This window comes from Equus caballus, chromosome X, assembly GCF_041296265.1.
Source record: "Equus caballus isolate H_3958 breed thoroughbred chromosome X, TB-T2T, whole genome shotgun sequence".
Lineage (NCBI taxonomy): Eukaryota > Metazoa > Chordata > Mammalia > Perissodactyla > Equidae > Equus > Equus caballus.
In genome coordinates this window covers 34,462,413-34,486,366 of record NC_091715.1, presented here as the reverse complement: position 1 = coordinate 34,486,366, position 23,954 = coordinate 34,462,413, and the positions used below count along the sequence as shown (strand labels likewise).

The window sequence follows — 23,954 nt, the reverse complement described above, 5'->3', positions numbered from 1 at the left end:
TGAAGGAAAGTTTTTAGCTATGCAAGCAGGACTGAAGACAAATGATATCTGGTTCCTAAAGAAACAAGCTAAGAAATAGGTATTCCCGCTCTATTTACGTTACTCTGAATTTTTAAGAAATATCTGTTTACAGTAACTGTGCACCAGCTCAAGTGCTCATTTGTTTTTTGAAGAAACATGTATTAAACATCTACTGTGTACTCAGCCCCATGCTAGGTGTTGTTACTGAATGGCAAAGAACTCGAGTCTGGGCATGGAAAAGAGAAAGAAGCACTTAAACAGTATGTTCTAGAATCATGTCCGTCGGGCAGCTAGTGCTCTCTTGGCTATTGATGCCCTTGATGTGGCAGGCATCTAGATGTCTGCTCTGTCCTGGTTGCTTCTGCATCATCAGTGTACCCTGCAGCTGGCCTCAGCAACACCCTCTCAGCTCCTGCCCCCAGGTGTCACCCCACAGCTACTTACTTCTGGGTTCCCTTGCTCTGTGCAGACAGCCCTCTTGGGCAGGGTTCCAGTAAGATGGCTCCAGCCAGTTACATTCTGAGGCAGCTCCTTGACTCATGGGAAACACACACATTCTAGCCCCAACATAACACTACAAGTGTGGGCTGCCCTACTGCTGGCGTCACCCTACCGTCAAAGGCTGCCCAGGTGGCCCCCAGACGGGAAAGTGGCAGACATCAATGTCTTTTCACTTAGGACCCCAAACACTACGTGTCAGGCTGCCCCAAGTACTCTCTCACACAGGTCTCTTCCTAGTGCACCAAGATAGACCTCATAAGTTGCTGCAACTCAGCAGACATCCCTCCAGAGAATGAGATAGTGAGCTCTCCTTGCTGGCACCTCCAGTTTCTATGCATGGTTCTTTTGGAGCATCCACCATCCTTCACTTTGCATGAGAGAGGGAGCAACTCCCTCACCTTTCCTCCCCAAGAAGAAGGAAGGGAAAAAATCAAATACTTCTCTCCTCATCCTGTAACTCCTACAGATTCCAGGCTTCTGCCTCTATAGGAAAAATAGGGTGCTAGGGTGAATATGGAGGGACCATTTTGGCTTCCTTTCAGCAAGCCCTGGAGGGATGGTCTCGCAGCTTCCTAGTGGACTTGGTACCACTTACTTCCTGTTGGCCTTAGTTCTGGGCTTCAGCTGAAAGTCCAAGACAACAGGCAAAGTCCCAAATCACATTATTCTGTATATTCTTTATACATGATGGACTCCGGGACGAGTAAAGGGTGGTAAAGAGAAGCTGCAGTTTTCCTTTGTTCTCAAAACCCAACCACTTCTCACTTACCCCCAGACCTTGACACAACTCCACCTGCATTTGAACTTTGAGTCTGGAATTTCATCTCGTAGGGAGCATACAATATGAAGATGACCAATAAGAATAAGAAGTTGAAAAGCTGCATATTTCTGACTACTGTTTTAAAACACTTTAACCCTCAAACTTTTCTCCATTGATGACTTTCTATTTACCTGCTTTGCCGCATTTCTCAAACAGTTTGTATTTTGTTATGGGTATCCCTGAAATATTGAGTATCTAAGGCAAAAATACAGTCAGAAACTGAGGGGGGAAATGAAGGTTGGCATGTTATGCATACACATCCAGATAGTCCCCAACTTGTGGCTCTTCACTGAGATCCTTTCCAGTTGATATTGCCGGGAACCAAACTACTCTCTGGTCCTTGAAGGGATCAAGCCATCATATGTTTCTGGACCTTTGGTTGTTCATGTCGTTGGAATTTATGAGTTCTTTGAGGTCAAGAACAGTCATCTTTTTCATTTTCGTAACCGCAGTAAATTGAACCCCACTGCCTAGTACCTCAGGAAATGATGGATGGGTGGATGGGTGGATGGGTGGGTCGGTGGGTCAACAAGAGGTCATTTCTTCCCACTGATAGTGAAAAAGTGAGCCCCTTCCTGCCTTGATTCTCACTTGCCCTTTTGGTTAATGAGCAGGCTGTTGAGAGCCACCATCTATTCTTAGCCACATGGACACCATCCACTCCATCCCATGCCTGCCTTGAGAGCTCCACTCCCATGCTCTTCTAGCAGCTGGAAGGGCAGCACCCAGTGTCCCCACCTCAGGCAGAAGGCCCCTTCTTTTAATTCCGTCCTACTGTATCTGCCTTTGATATTTAGCATCCTACCACTAGTTCAGCTGAACTTTGGTTGAAGGTGGGATGAATTGGATCAGGCCAGCCCAAAGAAGCAGAGGAAAGTTTGATCTGAGCACTTTCCTTGGAGCAGGGCCTTGAAAATATTGAAACTCCAGGTGTCTGCAGCCTGTGAAGTTGTAAGGCTAGAATGGTAGTTCTCACTTTACTACTCTATGCCTCAGTTTCCTGATTTGTAAAGTGGGAGAAGTAGGGGTATCAACCTCATAGGGTTGTCTGAAGTTAAATGAGGGAGTATATATTAAGAACTTTGGTAAGTAGCATTTAATAAGCACTCAATAAAAACAGCAATTATCGTTGTTGTTATTAGTACTACTAGTGTTACTCTCAAAAGTTAACACCAGGGGCTGGCCCCGTGGCCGAGTGGTTAAGTTCGCGCGCTCCGCTGCAGGCGGCCCAGGGTTTCGTTGGTTCAAATCCTGGGCGTGAACATGGCACTGCTCATCAAACCACGCTGAGGCAGCGTCCCACATGCCACAACTAGAAGGACCCACAACAAAGAATATACAACTATGTACTGGGGGGCTTTGGGGAAAAAAAGGAAAAAAATAAAATCTTTTAAAAAAAAAGTTAACACTGGGCATAAGATTTACAAATACCTAAGGAGTTTATTAATGCACAGATCTCTGGATCCCCTTTTCAAACTCTGATTCAGTAGGTCTAGAGTGGGGCCCAGGAATCTGGATGTTTAATAACCACCCCAGCTGATTCTGCTACAAGTCCTCAAGAAACCACACTGACATAAGACCTAGGGACCCATTTTGGCATAGTAAGACCAAACCAAAAATAAAAAGTCTCCGCTGATACAGTGAGAGCAATTCTGGGAACTATGGAATTTTTGTTGCTTTGTGAATAAAAGCTAATGTGCATTTATTAAATGTGTAAATAGAAACTAATCCTAATCATAGTTGAAAAATTTGAGAGTAGTCTTAGTAATAGCTCTTGGTCAAGAAAAAGGCAAAACGTTTTTGTGGTGAAATTCAGCAAAGTGATAGTGCCATCAACATGTAAAGCCTCAAATTAAATTTGCTTTTTTCCCCAAACAGCAGCATTCAAGAGTTTTAAAAATCTTTTGATTAATCATGTAGGTTTTTTATTTTGTGTGATTATGAATATTATGACATGTCAGGTGATGGCTATGTCTATTTTTTAAGTGTTCATGTAGTTTAAATGGTTGTTTTTAACTTACAGTTCCTTACTTTTAGAATGTTGAGGTTTTTTGTTCTATTTCTATTGCATATGTACAATATTTAGTTTATAGACTAGTCTGGGAACCTAACACTGTGTAAACATTATTTGTATGGGAAAATATATTCCCTAGTTCCAAATCTGCAAATTTACAATCTTTAGAGATAGAAATCATTGAGAGGATGAAGACTGCCCACATGTATTCTGTAGGGATTGGGGCAAACTTTTGTGAACCAACCACATATCACTAGTCCCCTAAATGTTAATAAATATTTTAAATAGAGCAATATTTTACTAGCTGGCTTTATACTATTTAACCTCTGATTTAGTAGTGCTTTCTTAACGTCATCATTTAAAAATGGTCACTGCTCTATCTTCATATTGCTTGAATTAGGCCGTTTTTAAAATTTATTGATTTATCATTAGGCATTTTTATGTATGATGTGGCCCAAATATTTACAAATCATAAAGCTGTATCTTGCATCAGTATAAAGAAACCTACCTGTAATCTGAAGAATGTTTACAGTCAGTATTTGACCTCTCACATAGCATTGCTGTGCATAGTAGGGGAGGAAAAAAAGAACAAAACCAAAACCAACCTCAAAAATCCCCACCTATTTTAGAGAAGTTAGGAAATAGAAGTGGCAGACTCACCGAGATCATTTTCAACTTTTCACTTTTCAAAGCAGACTATTGAGTGAGATATTGCATCTGAGGTAGAAATTAATGCTTTAATTGCATTTCTATACTACAGAGATTTTTCTCTAAAGAATTAAATTCCTTTTCTTCAGAAAGTTAAATTTTGGATCTTTTAGGTTTATGGGGTTTTTTAAATAGTCTTCTCATACTCTGTGAATTTGCAGACTAAAAAGGAAAAAAGTTCATGTCCTTGATTTCCTGCTGAAGGATGCCAGCACTGATGCTGTTAATGAACGGCGCTAGTGAAACAAGCACAAACCTTCCGTGAGAACCTTCCTTCCTAGAAGGAGCTGGGTTTGCCCTTTCCCAAGACTTAGATTTCTGTGAAAATTTTTTCAGTCGTGTCTTGGCCAGAAAGCATTCTTTCATTTTACTCTGTATTCATCTTTTTTAATGTTGCTTCTATCAGAGGAAAAAAATAATGTGATTTCTGAAATATTGATGAGTTTAAAGTGACAAGGACATTACCACATTGACGGAATTTTGGACCAACTATTTAAAGATGATATTTTTAAAAGATATGCATAAGACTCATTCTCCGACAAATTTCATTGAATGAATAGGAGATTATTAACAAGAAGATCCCACTGAAATCACCAGTCTGCTTTTTTAAGAGGAAAATATTGTTTAGTAAAATAATAAATATGAAGCTCTGAATTTTAGCAAAGAATGATGAATGTTGATTGGATTTTCTTCTTTGCCTTTAGCTGTATGACAAAATTAATACAAAGTCCTCACCACAGATCAGGAACCCTCCAAGTGATGCAGTACAGAGAGCCAAAGAGGTAAGTGACATGTTTTGTAAATGTACTTGGGTGTTAGATTTGCTGCCTTTATTGAAAACATTTCTGCTGCATGGTAAGAGACAGTTTCCTTCGAGTCACAGTTGGACCATTATGCTCAGATTTAGCATTTCTAACTTTATCACTGAGCATTTACATACAGAAAAGAAAAAAAATCTCAGCAGCAACGTTGCCTAGATTCTAGTTCTGGTTCTGCTATGTAAACTTGAACACATTAACATATCAATTTTACTTCTCTTTTTTTTTTAAAAAAAGAAAAGAAAGAAGGAAAAAGGTATTTTACTGTACTTGGTGGAAATATGCACTCTGAAAATTTGAGTTGCTTTTTTAAGGTAGTAATGTTTGAAAGTTAATTAAATATCTATAGCAATTAAATATACTGAGTTCAGAGAGAAGTCATTTTTATAAGTTGTCAGTTAGTGTACATCCTGTATCCATCATAAACTTATTTTTAACTTTCTTATTATAGAAACATGACATTGCAGAAAGTTTGGAAAAATAAAAATTCATCCGTAATCCCATCACCCTAGCACGCTACTTTTCATTTTTGCATATCCTTTTCCAATCACTATCCATTTGTATATAAATTTAAATATAGTTGCAATCAAAATGTATCCTTTTGTTTAACCTGACATCATATGATAAGCATTTTTCCATGTTTCTACTTGGTCTTCATAAATCTACATTCCAACGACGGCGTAACTTTTCTTTGCTATTACTAAATTATAATGAATTAGCAGCTCTTCCATTGTTAGACACCTGGTTTTTCCTTTCACTTTTTGATGTTATAAATATCTTTATGCAAATAAACATTTCCCTTTAAAAAAATGATTTCTTAGAAAGTGAGATTACTAAGTGAAAGAATATGAAAGACGCAAGACCTATACCGGAAAATGTCGTATATTCACTGAGAAGCAAGACTGAGGCCGGGGGGCTGCTGGGCCCCATATGGTCAGGGCACCAGCTAGGAGAGATTCTCTCTGATTTAGGAGACTACATCTCCATGTTTAAAATCATAGACTGTGAGAGTAGCAAGGGACCAGAAAGAGTATTTAGCTTCATCCTTTCATCTCACTGGTAGAGAAACTCAAAGCATAAAATACACCAAGGAGAATTGGCTTTTCATCATTAAACAGTAGGAATTAACAGCGTAACCAGCACTCCTTAAGGATGCATTTAGATAAGAAAGAACACCGCCCCCCCCCCATTGTTGTTTGTTTGTTCATTCTTCCCTGAGGAGGTGGTTGAGTAGCACAGAAGTATGCCACTGAAATCTAAACCTTAGGCTAAGGGACCTCATAGTGTCCCTTCCTGCACCAGTATTAAGATTCGCTAAGGTGAGGCGAGAGATTCCTACTCGGCAGGTGACTTGTGTGCCCCTGCCATCCAGTCCTGCTGAAGCAATCTTTGACTGGCTCAACTTTCAGAAAGGAGTGCAATGTGTAGAACCCCTCTGTGAGTCCAGCCATCTGCGCAGGACCGGATCGGTATGCTTGCTCCGAAAAAGAAGAGGCTTTCCCCTGGGCTCGGGTCACATAATCAGATTTTAATTGGAGAAAATCCATCCTGGTGGTAAGGAATAACTCAAAGAACAATTTCCTTTGAAAACAACCATTTCTACCTGTACTGAGAAAATGTTAACAACTAATTAGTGAAGAAAATTGAGTGGAAAGAGAAAAGGTTTTTGGTTTTTGTTTTTTGTTTTTTTTAATTATTCTCTGATTCCCTGGCAATTAACCTTAGGAACCATTGGCAGAGGCATAGTTCTCTCTGTGTGAGGAGATGAATGTGGAAAATAACATTGATTCGGCCAGCCTGCGAGGAAAATTACCTAAGTGTTTTTCTTCTTTAAATTGTTTTTATTTGAGCCTATGCCATTTTAATCTTTCTAAAAGGAATTGACAGTTTTGTTAATATAAAAGAAAGCTTTATTAACTTTTATTACAGATTCATTTTGATGGTTAGTTTGGAAAAAAGTTTGAGGAATATTTCTCCATCAAGTTAATTAAGTTTCTTACACCTGTGATAAATGTGGACTTATCATTTTGTTTTGTATTTTTCAATAACCTTTTGGGTTACAGTTGGCTAATGTAGGCAGAGACTATTATAGCAATTTGTTTTATTTTTATTACCATCAGTGTAGTTCTTCTATATATTAATAACCTTTCAATAAAATGATGAATTTTTTCTGAAATAATTGTTTTACCTGCCATAAAAATTTATTCCTAATTTTTTATTTAAAAGAATCCTGTATTTTCAAAATCTTGCATCCTGTTTGCACTATTATGTATCTTGCTTTTTTTTTTAAGGTATTGGAAGAAATTTCATGTTACCCTGAGAACAATGATGCAAAGGAACTAAAGCGTATTTTAACACAACCTCATTTCATGGTGAGTAACAGTTAAACTTCCACAGAACTGAGACCTGACTTTCCACAGCAGTTTTTAATAGTCCTCACCAAGCAGCCATCTTCGTCAAATGTGTTTTTATCCGTATAATATCAGACTGTTAAGATTATAATACCAGGTGACACCAAATACATGAAGATTCTTCTGTTTACTCTGTGTCGCAGTTGTAAGGATGCTGTTTGTGAGGTGGAGATTCCAGGACTGTGTAGTCATCAGACAAGGGGTTTGCTTCCTCATAGGACGGTCCTTAAGTCACTGGAACTGTTTATGTTACTTAAACCACAGAGAGCTCAAAGTGGAGACAGTTTTCACTAATAAAGAACTCTCTGTATCTAGGTGGTATACTGGAAGAATTCTAGCTCTTGACAATGCAGAACTCAAACTTTCTTCGTTTCTACTGTATGGAAAATGGTGATAGCACCCGTATTTAGCCACTTTGTGTTAAGCTAAATGGTTAAACAGAACTCAAAATAGATGAGACGCCTTTCTGTAGGAGAAGGTCCATAGTTGTCTACTTAACTGCAAAAGCACAATTACAGATGGAAATTCATGTTGAATATAACATTTTTAAAACATTAGCCAAATCAGTATATGTGAAGAGCAGAAAATCCAGGTGACTGCCCTTTGGGAGAAAATCTGACTTAAAAGCCACATTCTTATTACTACTATTGAGGTGATAGTTTTAAAATAACGGTAACAGCATAATAGGTATGTATATAGGTATATACAGTATATAGGGATAGTATAATAGATATCATATCAGCTACCGTCAGTTTTAGCACACATGGTACTTAATAATACAATGTTTTTAAAACTTTAACCCAGTCGTTGAAATAGAATTTTTTCCTCAAAGTGACCACCCAGGAAGAAGAGATTACTTTATTCACCCTAAATGTCCCACCCAAGCATTAAATGCTGAACTCAGATATAATCCTTGAGAATATTTGACTTGATTCCATATGATAACAACACTCTCCACTGAGTTACAGGCAACCAGGTTCTGTGCCTGTGGGTGAGTGCATTTTTACGACTTAGGTGTGTAAACACAGGACTCGCTCAAATCCCTCCTCTGCTGTCAGAATCTCTCTAACAGCTGTAAAATCCACATTGGCCTCTTTAATTTTTTCTGCACTTGTTTGTATTCACCCATGTAACATTCTAATGCACTGCCTGCTAGAGCAGATCTCTTCACTAGTGAATGGGCACATCTCAGCTCAGTTCTGTTGTTCTCGTTGAACTTATGATCTCGTGTAATCGTTGTTGTTATCTCTGTTTCACAGACCAGGAAAATGAAGAAATTGTGTGCCTTAGTAGTATCCTCAACTTTGAAAAATCACAAATATCGGGAGTTAATTACCCTTAATATTATCTGGTTCCCTGATTGTTTCATATGTGTAGGCCACGTTTCCCCCAGATTATAATTAATTCCCCTTTAGACATCATGTCTTACGTAGTGTAAAAGTGGTTAAAGCTGTGAATTCAGAGAGACCTGGGACTGAACTCCAGCCTTGCCACCCTAGCTCTGTGAACTCTGACCCTCTAAGCCAACTGCCTGGAGGTGGAACAGGAATGAAGTAGATGATACATCTACCATGCTTAGCACGATGCCTGACGTATGCTTAATGCCTGAGAGATGTTAGCTAATGAATACTGTTAGTTACTCCATGTGTGGGGTACATAGTAAGTTCGCAGTAAAACATTGACTAGATTAGGAACTTGCCCGTTTGCAGATAGCTTAGCCTCGCCTCAGCTAACTGTTCTGTGCAGTGTTTTCCATAGATAGAAACCTGTACTTTTTGGACGGACACGTCTGTCTCTGAATTGCTAAGTAAGCTCAGCTTAATTCAGAGAATGATATAGGACCATTTGAGACCAGTAGATCTTTCAGATTTGACGTAAGCTAAATAAAGAAATTAACATACCTAAGAGCCTTTTTTAAGGTTAAGTTTTTTTTCAAAATCATTAAAGCTCAGCTAGCCCCATGTCTCACAACTTACCTACCTTCAAAGCCTTGATTTATTTTGCATTTCTGAAGTCAGAGAGGAGTTAATATGTGTACTGCTATTAGTAAACATTTTCAGAAATAACTAATTCATATAATTTCTGAATACCTAGCTAGATGCTTAAAAGACATTTTCATTCATTCATCAAATTTATAAATGCCGGGGCCAGCCCCGTGGCCGAGTGGTTAAGTTCACACACTCTGCTTTGGTGGCCCAGAGTTTCGCTGGTTCGGATCCTGGGCGTGGACATGGCACCGCTCATCAGGCCACACTGAGGTGGTGTCCCACATAGCACAACCAGAAGGACCTACATCTTTCCATTCTAGTGGGGGGGGAGGTGCACTGGATAGGTGAGCTAGAGACAGTGAGCAAGTAAACTAACAAAATAATTTCATATAGTGATAATAACTATGAAGAAAAGAAAGGATGATAGGGCAGAGATGATAGTGGGAGCTACTTTAGATAGTCAGGGGAAAGCCCCCCTGAGGAGTTAAAGTGTGGAATGAGACTTGTTCTATGAAAGAACCAGCCTTCTGAACATCCAAACATGGGAAGAGCAGATGCAAAGGCCCAGAGGCAGGAAGGAGCTTTGTAGGGTCAGAGTACAGAAGTGAGGCCATTGTGGCTGGGATATAGTGAACAAGGGAGAGAGTAATACAAGAAGAGCTAGCAGAGCTTGGCAGAGGCCAGACCAAGTAGGGTTTTCCAGACAACGGTAAGGAGTCTGGATTTCTCCTGATTGCAGCAGGATGACACTGAATGATTGCAAGTGGGAAAATATCGGATTTGTGCTTTAGAAATTGCTGGGGCTGATGTATAGAGAATGAACTATAAGGGAGATAAGAGTTGAAAGAGGGAGACCAATTAGGAGGCTGCTGTGAGACGTGATGGGGATGAGAAGGATGGAGAAGGATGGGGCTGGCGGAAGATGAGAGATTGGGATTCTGCGTTGGAGATGGTTGGATACAACAGGACTTGCTGAGATTGGGATGTGAGGTGGTGTGACTAACCCCATTTTACAGTTCAGAGATGAAACTGTGCCCTAGAAAGTAAAGAAGCTTGCTTAATGTCACCTACCTAGAAAGTGGCCTGGCTGAAGTTCAAAACCCAGATCTTGGTGGCTCCAAAGCCCGTGCTCTTAAAAGTGGGTTGACTTGCAATGAGGATTCATTTTCCTATAAACTTAACTTGAGCTCATTGGTCATTCCCAAATAAGCATATGTTTGGATAATGTCCCATGTGGGAAATATAATTCTGAGCTATATATACTATGTTAAATAAACTTTTAAATGCTGGAGCTTTCTATCTTATAAGCCTTTTAAAATTGTGGTTTCAAAATCTTGGTATTTTTAAAGAAATATTAATAGCTAAAGGGAAATATTTTAAGGCTTATAGTATGTTTTAATTATACCAAGGTATGGTGGTTGTTTTTAGCATATTTATAATTTCACATTTATTTGTCCAGTTATCTGGCTTTTTCTTTGCTTTCTGATCATTAAAAAAATGCAGGTTTAACAATGAATTGCCTGACACTTAAAAATACAGATGTAAATATTTACAGTAATTAAAGAAAGAGTAAAAAAAAGTGAAGATTTAAATGATTTTTTAAAGTCTGTGCTCTACTTTTGGAGGTCATACAAAATATTACCACACTAGGGGCGGGCACGGTTGTGCAGCGGTTAAGTGCGCACGTTCCGCTTCTCGGCTGCCCGGGGTTCACCTGTTTGGATCCCAGGTGTGGACATGGCACCGCTTGACAAGCCATGCTGTGGTAGGCATCCCACATATAAAGTAGAGGAAGATGGGCATGGATGTTGGCTCAGGGCTAATCTTCCTCAAAAAAATATATATATATATTACCACACTAATTCCTTTTTCAGTTATTCCATTAGAAAGACTGATTTTATAAAAAGAACAGATCCTTTGCTTACTATAATTGTAAAATATGAAACATTAAGAACAGATATTAATATAATAGAAAGGTAGTGGTTTTTTTTCTTTAAGAAATAGGATCTAGAACAGATTTTAAACGCAAATTTGTATCCTACTTTCCCAAAAAACAAGATGATTAGAATCACCTTAGGTTGTCATGAAAGTTTCATTATTAAGTGGTAAATTTTATGATTTGTGATTAAGAAGCCAGAGGAACCACTTTTCAAGTGTAAAATTTATATTTTTCCTATTCATTTTTAAATAGTTGGGGATTTTTTCTCACTCTAGTCTGAAGTTGTCAGTTGTCCGTATCCTTACTACAGTACCAAAAGTGAAAGTATTTCTTTCCTATTACATGATTCTTATGTAATTAAAAATAACAGCTGTTTCAGCTTAGTAACAGTTGCTCAATCATACCTCGTCACATAGTTGAAGAAAAATATCCAAACTTTCATTTCCCTATTTTCTTAATTTTGTATATTCTTTTTTTTTTTCTTTTCGAGGTAAGATTAGCCGTGAGCTAACATCTGCTGCCAATCCTCCTCTTTTTGCTGAGGAAGACTGGCCCTGAGCTAACATCTGTGCCCATCTTCCTCTACGTTTTTTTACATATGGGATGCCTGCCACAGCGTGGCTTGACAAGCGGTGCGTGGATCCGAACCCTGGACCACCAAAGCAGAACGTGCAGACTTAACCACTGCGCCACCGGGCCAGCCCCTGCATATTCTTTTTAATGGCTTTTTTTTAACAATCTAGAAGTAGCCCCTTTTTTCTGTTTGCATACGCATTAGAACTTTACGTTAAGTTTTATTTTGTGGCAGCAGTCTTTTACAGTGGCAAATTGTGGTTAATATCAAGTGTGACTTTATTTGGTGACATAATTTGAGCATTTTTCTTTTAAAGTTCAATTTGAGTATTATTTTGTGATTGTGGACTTACCCTTCTTTATAAATAATACATTAAATACAAGTGTTTGTTTATATAATTTAAAGGGATGAATAGAAATCATTTGTAAAAAGCAACATGAACACTTTCTCCAACCCATGTAACTGACATTCTCTGGATCAAAGCTTGATTCTCTGTTTACCTGGCTATATATCCTCCAGTCATACAAAGCATGTTTTTTAAAATTCACTAATTATGGAAGACACATCTGTAGTTGATACAATCAACCTAATTTTAGCATATGAAGTTTTTCAGTTTATCTATTATTTTTGCTTTTTGCCCTAAATCTTAGTCTCTTAAGTGGCCACAATTAGACCAGGAAAGGAAAAATGTACCGACATAGCACAACTTCCATACCCAGGCCCCAGGGTACCAGTGCAGGATGTAGTCAGGGCAGTGGTCCAGAAGCCAAGATCCCCACGGCCATTGTGGAGCCCTGTTCTCAAGTTGTGCACTGCTTAGTGCCCCTCGGCGCCCCTCGCGCAGACCCCAGTTTAGTCTAGTCCTCTGAGATCTTAGAAATAGCTGCCATTTCCATTAGAAACCCAAATGCATGTACTGCTCCCAAGCACATGCTCTCGTGATGACAAATCAACCCCATCTTCTTTATGATTTTACTGCATTGTTTCTTTATTTTTGCCTCGTATGCATGCCTTTAAAATTAAAACAGCCATGTCATGACTTTGATAAGCCTTTTAATTAAATAACTTAATTTGAGATGTTAAGGGTTATACTTTTAAGGCAATTTTAATTTCATTTCATTATCTCTAGATATTTCATTACCACACAGACCACAGACTAAAATAGAACTGAATGTATAATTAGCATACAAGAAAATATCTGTGTGAAGCTCCAAACATACTTATATTTAGCTGTAAAATTCTCTTTGAAGTAGAAATATTCAAATATTCATGCTTACTGAAAACTTAAAATGGCACAAAAAGTACAGTAAGTAGAGGGATATCTTTTTTTAGAGAAACAAGGGATATTTATTATCCAGTTTCACCAAGATGACATATACAGATATCAACACAAAGAAATCACTTTTTCTTTGTTAACAGGCTTTGCAAAAAGAAGTCATAATAATAATTGTCAACTTATTTTTCATTTAAGCAATGCTCCAAAAAATTGAAATGAACAAAAACATTAAATAGGTTTAAATTTTGAACTCCATATCATATATGATATTTTGGAAAATTACATTTTTTTCAAGTGCACTTGTGTGTGTTTTTTTTCTTTTACTGTCATTTGTTATCAATTATCTTCATCCTTTGTCATATAAAAGAATTATTGTTAATACCATCAATGAAAGATATTCGCTCAATATACCAGCTATTGCACTGTTTCTTTTTAAATCTGTTTCCATTTTAAAGCCCCAGCACAGATTTGCCACCTCTATTTACACATGATTGTTTCTGCTAAGTTATTTTAGACTGCATTCTGTCAGTCGTTATTTGAACAAGTTAGCTGGGTCCTTTTTCATAGCGTCAGGCAACACCTGTAACCAGGTAATCAACGAACGCATCCATTCAATGATTCACTCACTCACTCATTCATTTGTTCATTCTTTTTTTTTAAATCCATCTATCATGATTATTTGTCACAAAGAAATTAGGATATAGTTGTATCTAGGTGTAATGTGCTTCGAGTTTTCTGTAAATGAGAGATGCTTTTGAGAGACAAAGAATAATTTTATATAATACATTTCTGCCGAAATAATACTATTATTAATATTTTACTTCCTTCATAAAATACCAGGCCTTACTTCAGACTCATGATGTAGTGGCACATGAAGTTTACAGTGATGAAGCATTGAGGGTCACACCTCCTCCCACCTCTCCCTATTTAAATGGTGATTCTCCAGAAAGCGCAAACGGAGACATGGATATGGAGAACGTGACCAGAGTTCGGCTGGTCCAGTTCCAAAAGAACACAGATGAACCAATGGTAAGTAGAAAAAGAAAGTTTTCTACACTCTCATAAAATCCAAGCATGAGTTAGAGCAGCTAACTTGAACCTGTTACTACTAGGAGGTGAGGAGGAAGGAGAGCATGGATAGTTTTAAAGAAATCAGTTTCCAGATCCTCATTCCACCACCACCCCCACCCCTGCCAGAGTTGTTCTGCATGACACCACGCCTAAGGCATGTTGGTTCTCCTTCCCACCTCTCCTTTCACAATTGCTCTACAACTTGACCATAAAAGGACATACCTGGTACATTACTCCAGAGTGTAAAAACCTCTGGGGCATGCACTCTCCAAGTTGGGGCAAGGGGAAGAACCGTGAACAATGGAAGACAAAATCCACAGTCAAACCTGTCCAGAAGTTGAAAAAGTTGATGATCACCTGCAGGGGCACTTGCATGACCAGAGATGTCTAAAGAGAATGGAACAATGATATGAGCATAATGCCTGTGAAGATATTGTTCATCCAGACCAAGATCATTTTCCTTTAAGGCAAAATCATGGAAAAACTCTGAAATCAAATTTAAGTTTAGTCAATCAGAACAGAAGCTGTGAAATAAAAAACTGTGTTGAGCGTGAAAAAAAAAAAACAACCTCCGGGGCAGCAAAGAAAGGGACAATTTGAAATATTGGCGTTGGTGTTGAAAAAGTAAATGTGTAAACATTCTTTTACAAGTCTGGTGATTTCCAGATCTTTTGCCTGCAATGAAATTACAGGAAGACTAATTCAGAAGGCGTTCAAAGAATTGAGTAACATTACTATAATAAAATTCCTTCCACTCACATCTACCTATTTAACATATATTAATTTTTGCAGTGCTTAGGAATAGCATTGTAGAATTAATGCTGAAGCTTGCCTCATTCTGGTAGAATTCTCGTAGTTTGGGAAGATCAAGGAAAAGCTCTTTAATGTTAAACAAACATAGAGGGGCTGAGGGAATGCAGACCATCCAGGCAAATCAAGTAGCATTGGCGGAAACCTGGTAGTGAAAAGGCTCTTGGGATAGTTTCAAGATGGAAAGAAAGCACCACAGCTGGACTATAGAAAACAAGGTGCATGGCAGGAAGGAGACCATACAAGTGTTGAAAGACATGTTAAGGATTCTGTTCTTTATCTTAAAAACAGTAGGAGGCTATTAGAAGTCATAAGCAGGAAGATAAGGTCAGATTTTCATTTTAGAAATAATTACTCTGGAGAATGGATTGGAGGGGGACAAGAGTGGATATAGGGAGACCAGGTAAGAGGCTTTTATTGCAGTAATACAGGGGAACTCTGGACTAGAGGGATGGATGTCCAATGAAAAGAAGTGAATATATTTAACAGAAGAGTAAAATTAATAGACCTCGATAATGGATTGACAGTGGGGACTGAGGGAGAAGCAAGTATCAAGGATGACCCTAAGCTTTAGGTTTTCACAACTGGATGGACAAATGATGCTATTCACTCAGTCAGGGAATATTGGGAAAGTTCTAAGTTTTGGGGAGGAATCATATCTTGGGGGGGGGGGGGCCTTCAAACTTATGCATTCATATTTTTTCCCCAGAGCATAGAAAAGGGATATGAGATATAGAAAAACAAATTACCTACTTACGAAAGTTGCCCAGTTACTTTCCACATTAAAGGAAGAGTTACAGAGCAGTGATTCCATGACCGCAATTTCCGGAGAGCCCTCAAATCTAGATGTTTCAGGTTGTAATACTCATTTACTGTTCTTTGCCATTTATACTATATTATCCCAGCACTTGCAGCAAGCAGGGCACGTGCAAATCACCCTACCCCTTTTGGTGCTCTCCAAGCAACTCTTTGGCTTAAGAGCACGGGCAGTGGCAGCTTCTGGGTACCTTGGGCAAATCACTTCATGTCAGTGGGCCTCAGTTTGCTCATACTTTGCTTAGCAAGTATTGCCAAAAGCATACTTGACTGAATGATCCCCAAGATCCCACCTAGCTCTGAAAGTCTAATATCCATTCATTCATTTTATATATTCATTCACTCATTTAGCAAATGTTTGTTAAGTGCCTACTATGTGCAAATCACTGTATTAGATGACAGTGACATAGTGCTGGATAAAACAAGGCTCCTTCCTGAAGCTCTCTTTTGGCAAGGCTGCCTACATTAAACAGGTAAATATGCAGTTCAGCATAGTTTAACAAAAATAATTATGACAGAGCTATAGAGGAGAGGTGGCTGTGTCAGAGAGGCAGGAAGAAGGGGTGACGGTCAGCCAAGCAAAGCAGACAGGAAGGTGGAAGAGACCACAAGATGGAATCCCAGAAATGTCTTGTGATCATCATGTTCTAAAGCAGCTCAGTGACACTTGCTTCATCTCTTATATGAAGGCTGACTCCATAAAAACATAGACTAAGTAAAAATGTAAAACTGCGTCCCCGAGTTACTTTTTTCAGAAAGCATAAAATGGCCTTGAGTCTCCCCTAGAAGTCTCCTTAGAGAAACCCTTCTCTTTCTGTCTTCTCTGATCCTAGTGAAGGTGTTTATTTCTTCTCCTTTTGACTGGTTGTCATAAAAATGGGAATTATTTTTTGTAAAATATATATTTTCAATAATAGAGTATAGTTCTCTATTACATTTAATAGGGCTTCATTTGCTTGCTTAGTTGTCTTATTAAAAGCATTATATTACTGTGCAGGATATACCCACATGATCTCTTTTGTTTTTTGGACCTTCTACAATGTGTCCAACTATGCTAGGTCCACCATCCGAGGGTGATATACTCCCTTTATGCCCTTTTTCCCATTTGTAACATCGCACTTGTAATTATTTCTCTATTCCTTGGGACTCCTTTAGTTGCAAGTGATAAAGACCAAACTTGAACTAGCTTAGACAATAGGGAAAAGGCTTATATAAACAAGGCAAGACCAGGAGTTTATCCCAAGCTAGGATAGCTTCGGGAGTAGGCACCCAACCCAAGCTGAGCCAATCCCTTCCCTGGAATTTGGGAACAGAATATGAGTCAATTCCTCTCTGCAGAGAAATGTTTGGGACAAACAAAATAATAAATGTTAACTCCAGTTGGTTTGAGGTGAACTTCCCCTAGCCATGAGAGACCCTGTTTGTTTCATTCACTACTGTGCCTAGCAGAATGTCTGCCACATAACAGGTTTTCAGTAATGTTGATTGAATGAATACATTAATTTATTAATTTCAAGGATAGAACTCTCATTGTACTATCATTTCCGTTATGAAATTAGATAGATTTGACTTACACATTAATTTACAGCATTTTTCCAGAGACACTGCTCTTGGCACCTGTTCATGCTGATTAAATGTAGAAGTTGGAAATGAAACTTGAACATTACAGTTCAATGTTGGAACTAGAAACATTTTGATAAAGCAGTTTTTTACATTGCTTGCCTACCACTTCTAAGAACTGCAAAATAGGAACCATGCAAAGCTCTGTTCTGTAGAATTGTACAAATTCAGACAGAATCTAGATTATAAAGTCTCAAATATTTTCATGAAGCTTTCTAATAGAGTGTTACTCTCCAATGAAGAAGATAAGACAGAGTCCCCCTACTCTTAATCATCTCAAATTCAAGACGAGTTTTCACCAAGGGAACTTTTTAAAAATATAGATTTCTGGGCTCCATTCCAAACGTCCTAAATCTAAATCCAAAGAGTAAATTTAAAAGTCAGTTTTATTTAAAAGATACCCGTATGATTCTTAGAATCAGCCAGGTCTAATGCAAAAGTATGTTTATGAAAGCTTGTCATATAATGGTGAATAATTGAAAAACAAAAAGTAATCTACTCCATAGAATAGTATTCTGGCATTAAATATGTAGAGCTTCCACTTCTGGCCAAGATGGAGTAACTGGGAGTAGATTTACCCTTTCACCAGAAACAATCAAAACAAATTTTAAATAGACAAAATTACATGAAAGAACAGTTTTCAAGACGTTGGACATCAGACAATAAAAGACAGTGATTCCTATGAGACAGGAAGCAAACAAGGTAAGCCCTATGATTGACTTGAGAGACTTTCCAGGCCACTGCACAGGGAGGGGAACTGAGGCAGAGCAGGCAGACTCCCTGCATTGAGGACACAGAGCTGAGAGTCTGGGGAGACCAAGGCACCTAAAGTTCATAGGACAGAGTACTGAAGAGGAGAGAGCTGCACAAAGAGAGAACCCCAGAGATCTATAGAGAGTCTCCCTCAAGTATTCATCTCAATAATGATCAGAGATTATGAGAGGGAACTACCAGAAGCCAAGGAAAGACCATCCAAAAGGATTAGAGGGAACAGTGCTTAACACCCACTGCTGTTCCCACCAGCCAGACTGGAAAAACAGATTCATGGGGCATTGTGTAGAAAGCTCAGGACAGTCTTGCCTCAGTAATGAGGAATAATTAGCCCTAGATGGAGAATTGCTCCAGACATGCCTAACAAATCATGAAACCAAGACCCAAAGGATCAAACTATTTCCAAGTAACTGAACTACATCCCAGAACAAAACTTAAGAATATTTATAAGAATAAAAAAGCATGCAACAAGATAAAATTCACAATGTCTGGCATCTAGTCAAAGGTTACTAGGCATGTAAAGAAGCAGGAAAATGTGACCTATAGTATGGAGAATAATCAAAACTGACACAGAACTGACAAATATATTAGAATTAGCATAAAAATGCACTATGAGATTAATGACAGATTAGACATTTTGGAAGAAAAAATTAGTGAACTCAAAGACATAGCAATAGAAGCTATCCAAAACAAAACACAGAGAAAAGGAATTTTTTAAAGTGAAAAGAGCATCACTGAGCTGTAGAACAACCTCAAGCAGCCTAATAGATGGTTAATTGGAGTCTGTGAAGGAGAAGAGAGTGAAGAAGAGACAGAAAAAATATTTGAAGAAATAATGGCTGAAAACATTCCAAACTTGATTAAAACTATAAATCTGCAGTTGCAAGAACCACAATGAGCCCCAGGCACAAGAAACATGAAGAAAAAAACATGAAACTACATCATAATCAAACTGCTTAGATCCCATGGTAAATGGAAGATCTTAAAAATAGAGAAAAGCCTGGTCAGACGTGGGACTTGAAAATATGCTGCTCAGACCAATGTCATAGAGCGTACTGCCTATGTTTTCTTCTAGAAGTCTCATGGTTTCGGTTCTTACATTCAAGTCTTTAATCCATTTTGAGTTGATTTTTGTGCATGGTGTAAGGGAGTGGTCAACTTTCATTCTTTTGCATGTGGCTGTCCAGTTTTCCCAACACCATTTATTGAAGAGACTTTCCTTTCTCCATCATATGCTCTTGGCTCCCTTGTCGAATATTAGCTGTCCATAAACGTGTGGGTTTACTTCTGGGCTCTCAGTTTTGTTCCATTGATCTGTGTGTCTGTTTTTGTGCCAGTACCATGCTGTTTTGGTTACTATGGCTTTGTAGTATAATTTGAAATCAGGGAGTGTGATACCTCCAGCTTTATTCTTTTTTCTCAGGAATCCTTTGGCTATTCAGGGTCTTTTGTTGTTCCATATAAATTTTAGGATTCTTTGTTCTATTTCTGTAAAAAATGTTGTTGGAACTTTGATAGGGATTGCGTTGAATCTATAGATTGCTTTAGGAAGTATGGACATTTTAATGATGTTAATTCTTCCAATCCAAGAGCACAGAATATCTTTCCATTTCTTTGTGTCTTCTTTGATTTCTTTCAACAATGTTTTATAGGTTTCGGTGTACAGATCTTTCACCTCTTTCGTTGAGTTTATTCCTAGGTATTTTATTCTTTTTGTTGCAATTGTAAATGGGCTTGTATTCTTAATTTGTCTTTCTGCTACTTCATTGTTAGTGTATAGAAACGCAACGGATTTTTGTACATTGATTTTGTATCCCGCAACGTGACTGTATTCCTTTATTATTTCTAAAAGTTTTTTAGTGGACTCTTTAGGGTTTTCTAGATATAAAATCATGTCGTCTGCAAAGAGTGACAGTTTCACTTCTTCTTTTCCAATGTGTATCCCTTTTATTTGTTTTTCTTGCCTGATTGCTCTGGCTAGGACTTCCAATACTATGTTAAATAAGAGTGGTGACAGTGGGCATCCTTGTCTGGTTCCTGTTCTTAGAGGAGTTTCTGCACAGCAAAGGAAACCATCAACAAAACAAAAAGACAACCTAACAATTGGGAGAAGATATTTGCAAACCACATATCAGATAAGGGGTTAATATACAAACTATACAAAGAACTCATACAGCTCAACAACAAAAAAACCAACAATCCAATTAGAAAATGGGCAAAAGATCTGAGCAGAGATTTCTCCAAAGAAGATATACAGATGGCCAACAGGCATATGAAAAGATGCTCAACATCATGAGCTATCAGGGACATGCAAATCAAAACTACAATGAGGTATCACCTCACTGTGGTCAGAATGGCTATAATTAACAAGACAGCAAACAGCAAATGTTGGAGAGGGTGTGGAGAGAAGGGAACCCTTGTTCACTGCTGGTGGCAGTGCAAACTGGTGCAGCCACTATGGAAAGCAGTTTGGAGTATCCTCAGAAAATTAAGGATAGATCTACCATATGATCCAGCTATTCCACTGCTGGGTATTTATCCAAAGAACTTGAAAACACAAAGGCATAAAGATGCTTGCACCCCTATGTTCATTGCAGCATTACACACAATAGCCAAGACTTGGAAGCAACCTAGGTGCCCATCAAGGGACGAATGGATAAAGATGTGGTATTTATACACGATGGACTACTACTCAGCCATAAGAAAGGACGAAATCCAGCCATTTGTGACAACATGGATGGACCTTGAGGGTATTATGCTGAGTGAAATAAGTCAGAGGGAGAGAGTCAAATACCATATGATCTCACTCATAAGTAGAAGATAAAAACGACAAAAAAAAAAAAACACATAGCATTGGAGATTGGACTGGTGGTTACCATTGGGGAAGGGGGGAGGGGTGAGGGCAAAAGGGGTGATTAGGGTCACATGTGAGGGGATGCACTATAATTAGTGTTCGGGTGGTGAACATGATGTAATGTATCCAGAATTTGAAATATGATGTACATCCGAAAAAAATTTTTAAAATAATTTTAAAAAAGAAAATAAATTACTGTCTAGGGCTTTATTTCATTTGCCGACAGTATTTCAACTTCCTTAAAACAATGTTTGTTGTGTTTGGTGATATAAAAACACATGCCAGCATTATGTTACAAATATATATGTAGACCACCACTGAGGTTTTGAATCATTCTCCCCAAATTATTTTTTTTTTTTTTTTTTTTTTTTTTTATAATTTTTTTTTTTTTTTTTTATTAATGTTATGATAGATTACAACCTTGTGAGATTTCAGTTGTACATTTTTGTTAGTCATGTTGTGGGTACACCACTTCCCCCTCCGTACCCTCCCCCCACCCCCCCTTTTCCCTGGTAACCACCAATCAGATCTCCTTCTCAATATACTAATTTCCACCTATGAGTGGAGTCATATAGAGTTCGTCTTTCTCTGACTGACTTATTTCGCTTAACATAATACCCTCGAGGTCCATCCACATTGTTGTGAATGGGCCAATTTCGTCTTTTTTTATGGCTGAGTAGTATTCCATTGTGTATATATACCACATCTTCTTTATCCAATCATTAGTTTCTGGGCATGTAGGCTGGTTCCACGTCTTGGCTATTGTAAATAATGCTGCAATGAACATAGGGGTGCAACGGACTCTTGAGATATCTGATATCAGGTTCTTAGGATAGATACCCAGTAATGGGATGGCTGGGTCATAGGGTATTTCTATTTTTAACTTTTTGAGAAATCTCCATACTGTTTTCCATAGTGGCTGTACCAGTTTGCATTCCCACCAACAGTGTATGAGGGTTCCTCTTTCTCCACAACCCCTCCAACATTTGTCGTTCTTGGTTTTGGATGTTTTTGCCAATCTAACGGGGGTAAGGTGATATCTTAGTGTAGTTTTGATTTGCATTTCCCTGATGATTAGCGATGATGAACATCTTTTCATGTGTCTATTGGCCATATTCATATCTTCTTTTGAGAAATGTCTGTTCATGTCCTCTGCCCATTTTTTGATCGGGTTGTTTGTTTTTTTGTTGTTAAGCAGTGTGAGTTCTTTGTATATTATGGAGATTAACCCTTTGTCGGATAAGTGGCTTGTAAATATTTTTTCCCAATTAGTGAGCTGTTTTTTTGTTTCAATCCTGTTTTCCCTTGCCTTGAAGAAGCTCTTTAGTCTGATGAAGTCCCATTTGTTTATTCTTTCTATTGTTTCCCTCAACTGAGGAGTTACAGTGTCTGAAAAGATTCTTTTGAAACTGATGTCAAAGAGTGTACTGCCTATATTCTCTTCCAAAAGACTTATTGTCTCAGGCCTAATCTTTAGGTCTTTGATCCATTTTGAGTTTATTTTGGTGTGTGGAGAAAAAGAATGGTCAATTTTCAATCTTTTGCATGTGGCTGTCCAGTTTTCCCAGCACCATTTGTTGAAGAGACTTTCTTTTCTCCATTGTAGGCCCTCTGCTCCTTTGTCGAAGATTAGCTGTCCATAGATGTGTGGTTTTATCTCTGGGCTTTCAATTCTGTTCCATTGATCTGTGGACCTGTTTTTGTACCAGTACCATGCTGTTTTGATCACTGTAGCTTTGTAGTATGTTTTGAAATCGGGGATTGTGATTCCGCCGGCTTTGTTTTTCTTGCTCAGGATTGCTTTAGCAATTCGCAGTCTTTTGTTGCCCCATATGAATTTTAGGATTGTTTGTTCAATTTCTGTGAAGAATGTTCTTGGGATTCTGATTGGGATAGCATTGAATCTGTATATTGCTTTAGGTAGTATGGACATTTTAACTATGTTTATTCTTCCGATCCATGTGCAAGGGATGTCTTTCCATCTCTTTATGTCATCGCCTATTTCTTTCAAGAGAGTCTTGTAGTTTTCATTGTATAGATCCTTCACTTCCTTGGTTAAGTTTATCCCAAGGTATTTTATTCTTTTCGTTGCTATTGTGAATGGGATAGAGTTCTTGAGTTCTTTTTCTGTTAGTTTATTGTTAGTGTATAGAAATGCTACTGATTTATGCACGTTAATTTTATACCCTGCTACTTTGCTGTAGTTGTTGATTATTTCTAATAGTTTTTCTGTGGATTCTTTGGGGTTTTCTATGTATAAGATCATGTCGTCTGCAAACAACGAGAGTTTTACTTCTTCGTTACCTATTTGGATTCCTTTTATTTCTTTTTCCTGCCGAATTGCTCTGGCCAGCACCTCCAGAACTATGTTGAATAGGAGTGGTGAAAGTGGGCACCCTTGTCTTGTTCCTGTCCTCAGAGGGATGGCTTTCAGCTTTTGTCCATTGAGTATGATGTTGGCTGTGGGTCTATCATATATGGCCTTTATTATGTTGAGGTACTTTCCTTCTATACCCATTTTACTGAGGGTTTTTATCATAAATGGGTGTTGGATCTTGTCGAATGCTTTCTCTGCATCTATTGAGATGATCATGTGGTTTTTGGTTTTCATTTTGTTAATGTAGTGTATCACGTTGATTGACTTGCGGATGTTGAACCATCCCTGTGTCCCTGGTATAAATCCCACTTGATCATGGTGTATAATCTTTTTGATGTATTGCTGTAATCGGTTTGCCAAAATTTTGTTGAGGATTTTTGCATCTATGTTCATCAGTGATATCGGCCTGTAGTTCTCCTTCTTTGTGTTGTCCTTGTCAGGTTTGGGGATCAGAGTGATGTTGGCTTCATAGAATGTGTTAGGGAGTTCTCCATCTTTCTCAATTTGCTGGAACAGTTTGAGGAGAATAGGTATTAAGTCTTCTTTGAATGTTTGGTAGAATTCT

At 38.2% G+C, this 23,954-nt stretch overlaps 1 protein-coding gene across 23 annotated transcripts in view; it reads left to right on the top strand.

Annotated features, from left to right (window-relative positions):
* Positions 1-23,954, top strand: part of CASK (calcium/calmodulin dependent serine protein kinase) — a 374,427-nt gene that overhangs the window by 299,178 nt on the left and 51,295 nt on the right. For all 23 annotated transcript variants that reach the window (XM_070258206.1, XM_014728817.3, XM_001489920.7 and 20 more), the window contains 3 exons: positions 4,769-4,846; positions 7,174-7,254; positions 13,911-14,099. In XM_070258206.1, the coding sequence (XP_070114307.1) occupies positions 4,769-4,846; positions 7,174-7,254; positions 13,911-14,099 (348 nt within the window). The remainder of the gene's footprint in view (positions 1-4,768; positions 4,847-7,173; positions 7,255-13,910; positions 14,100-23,954) is intronic.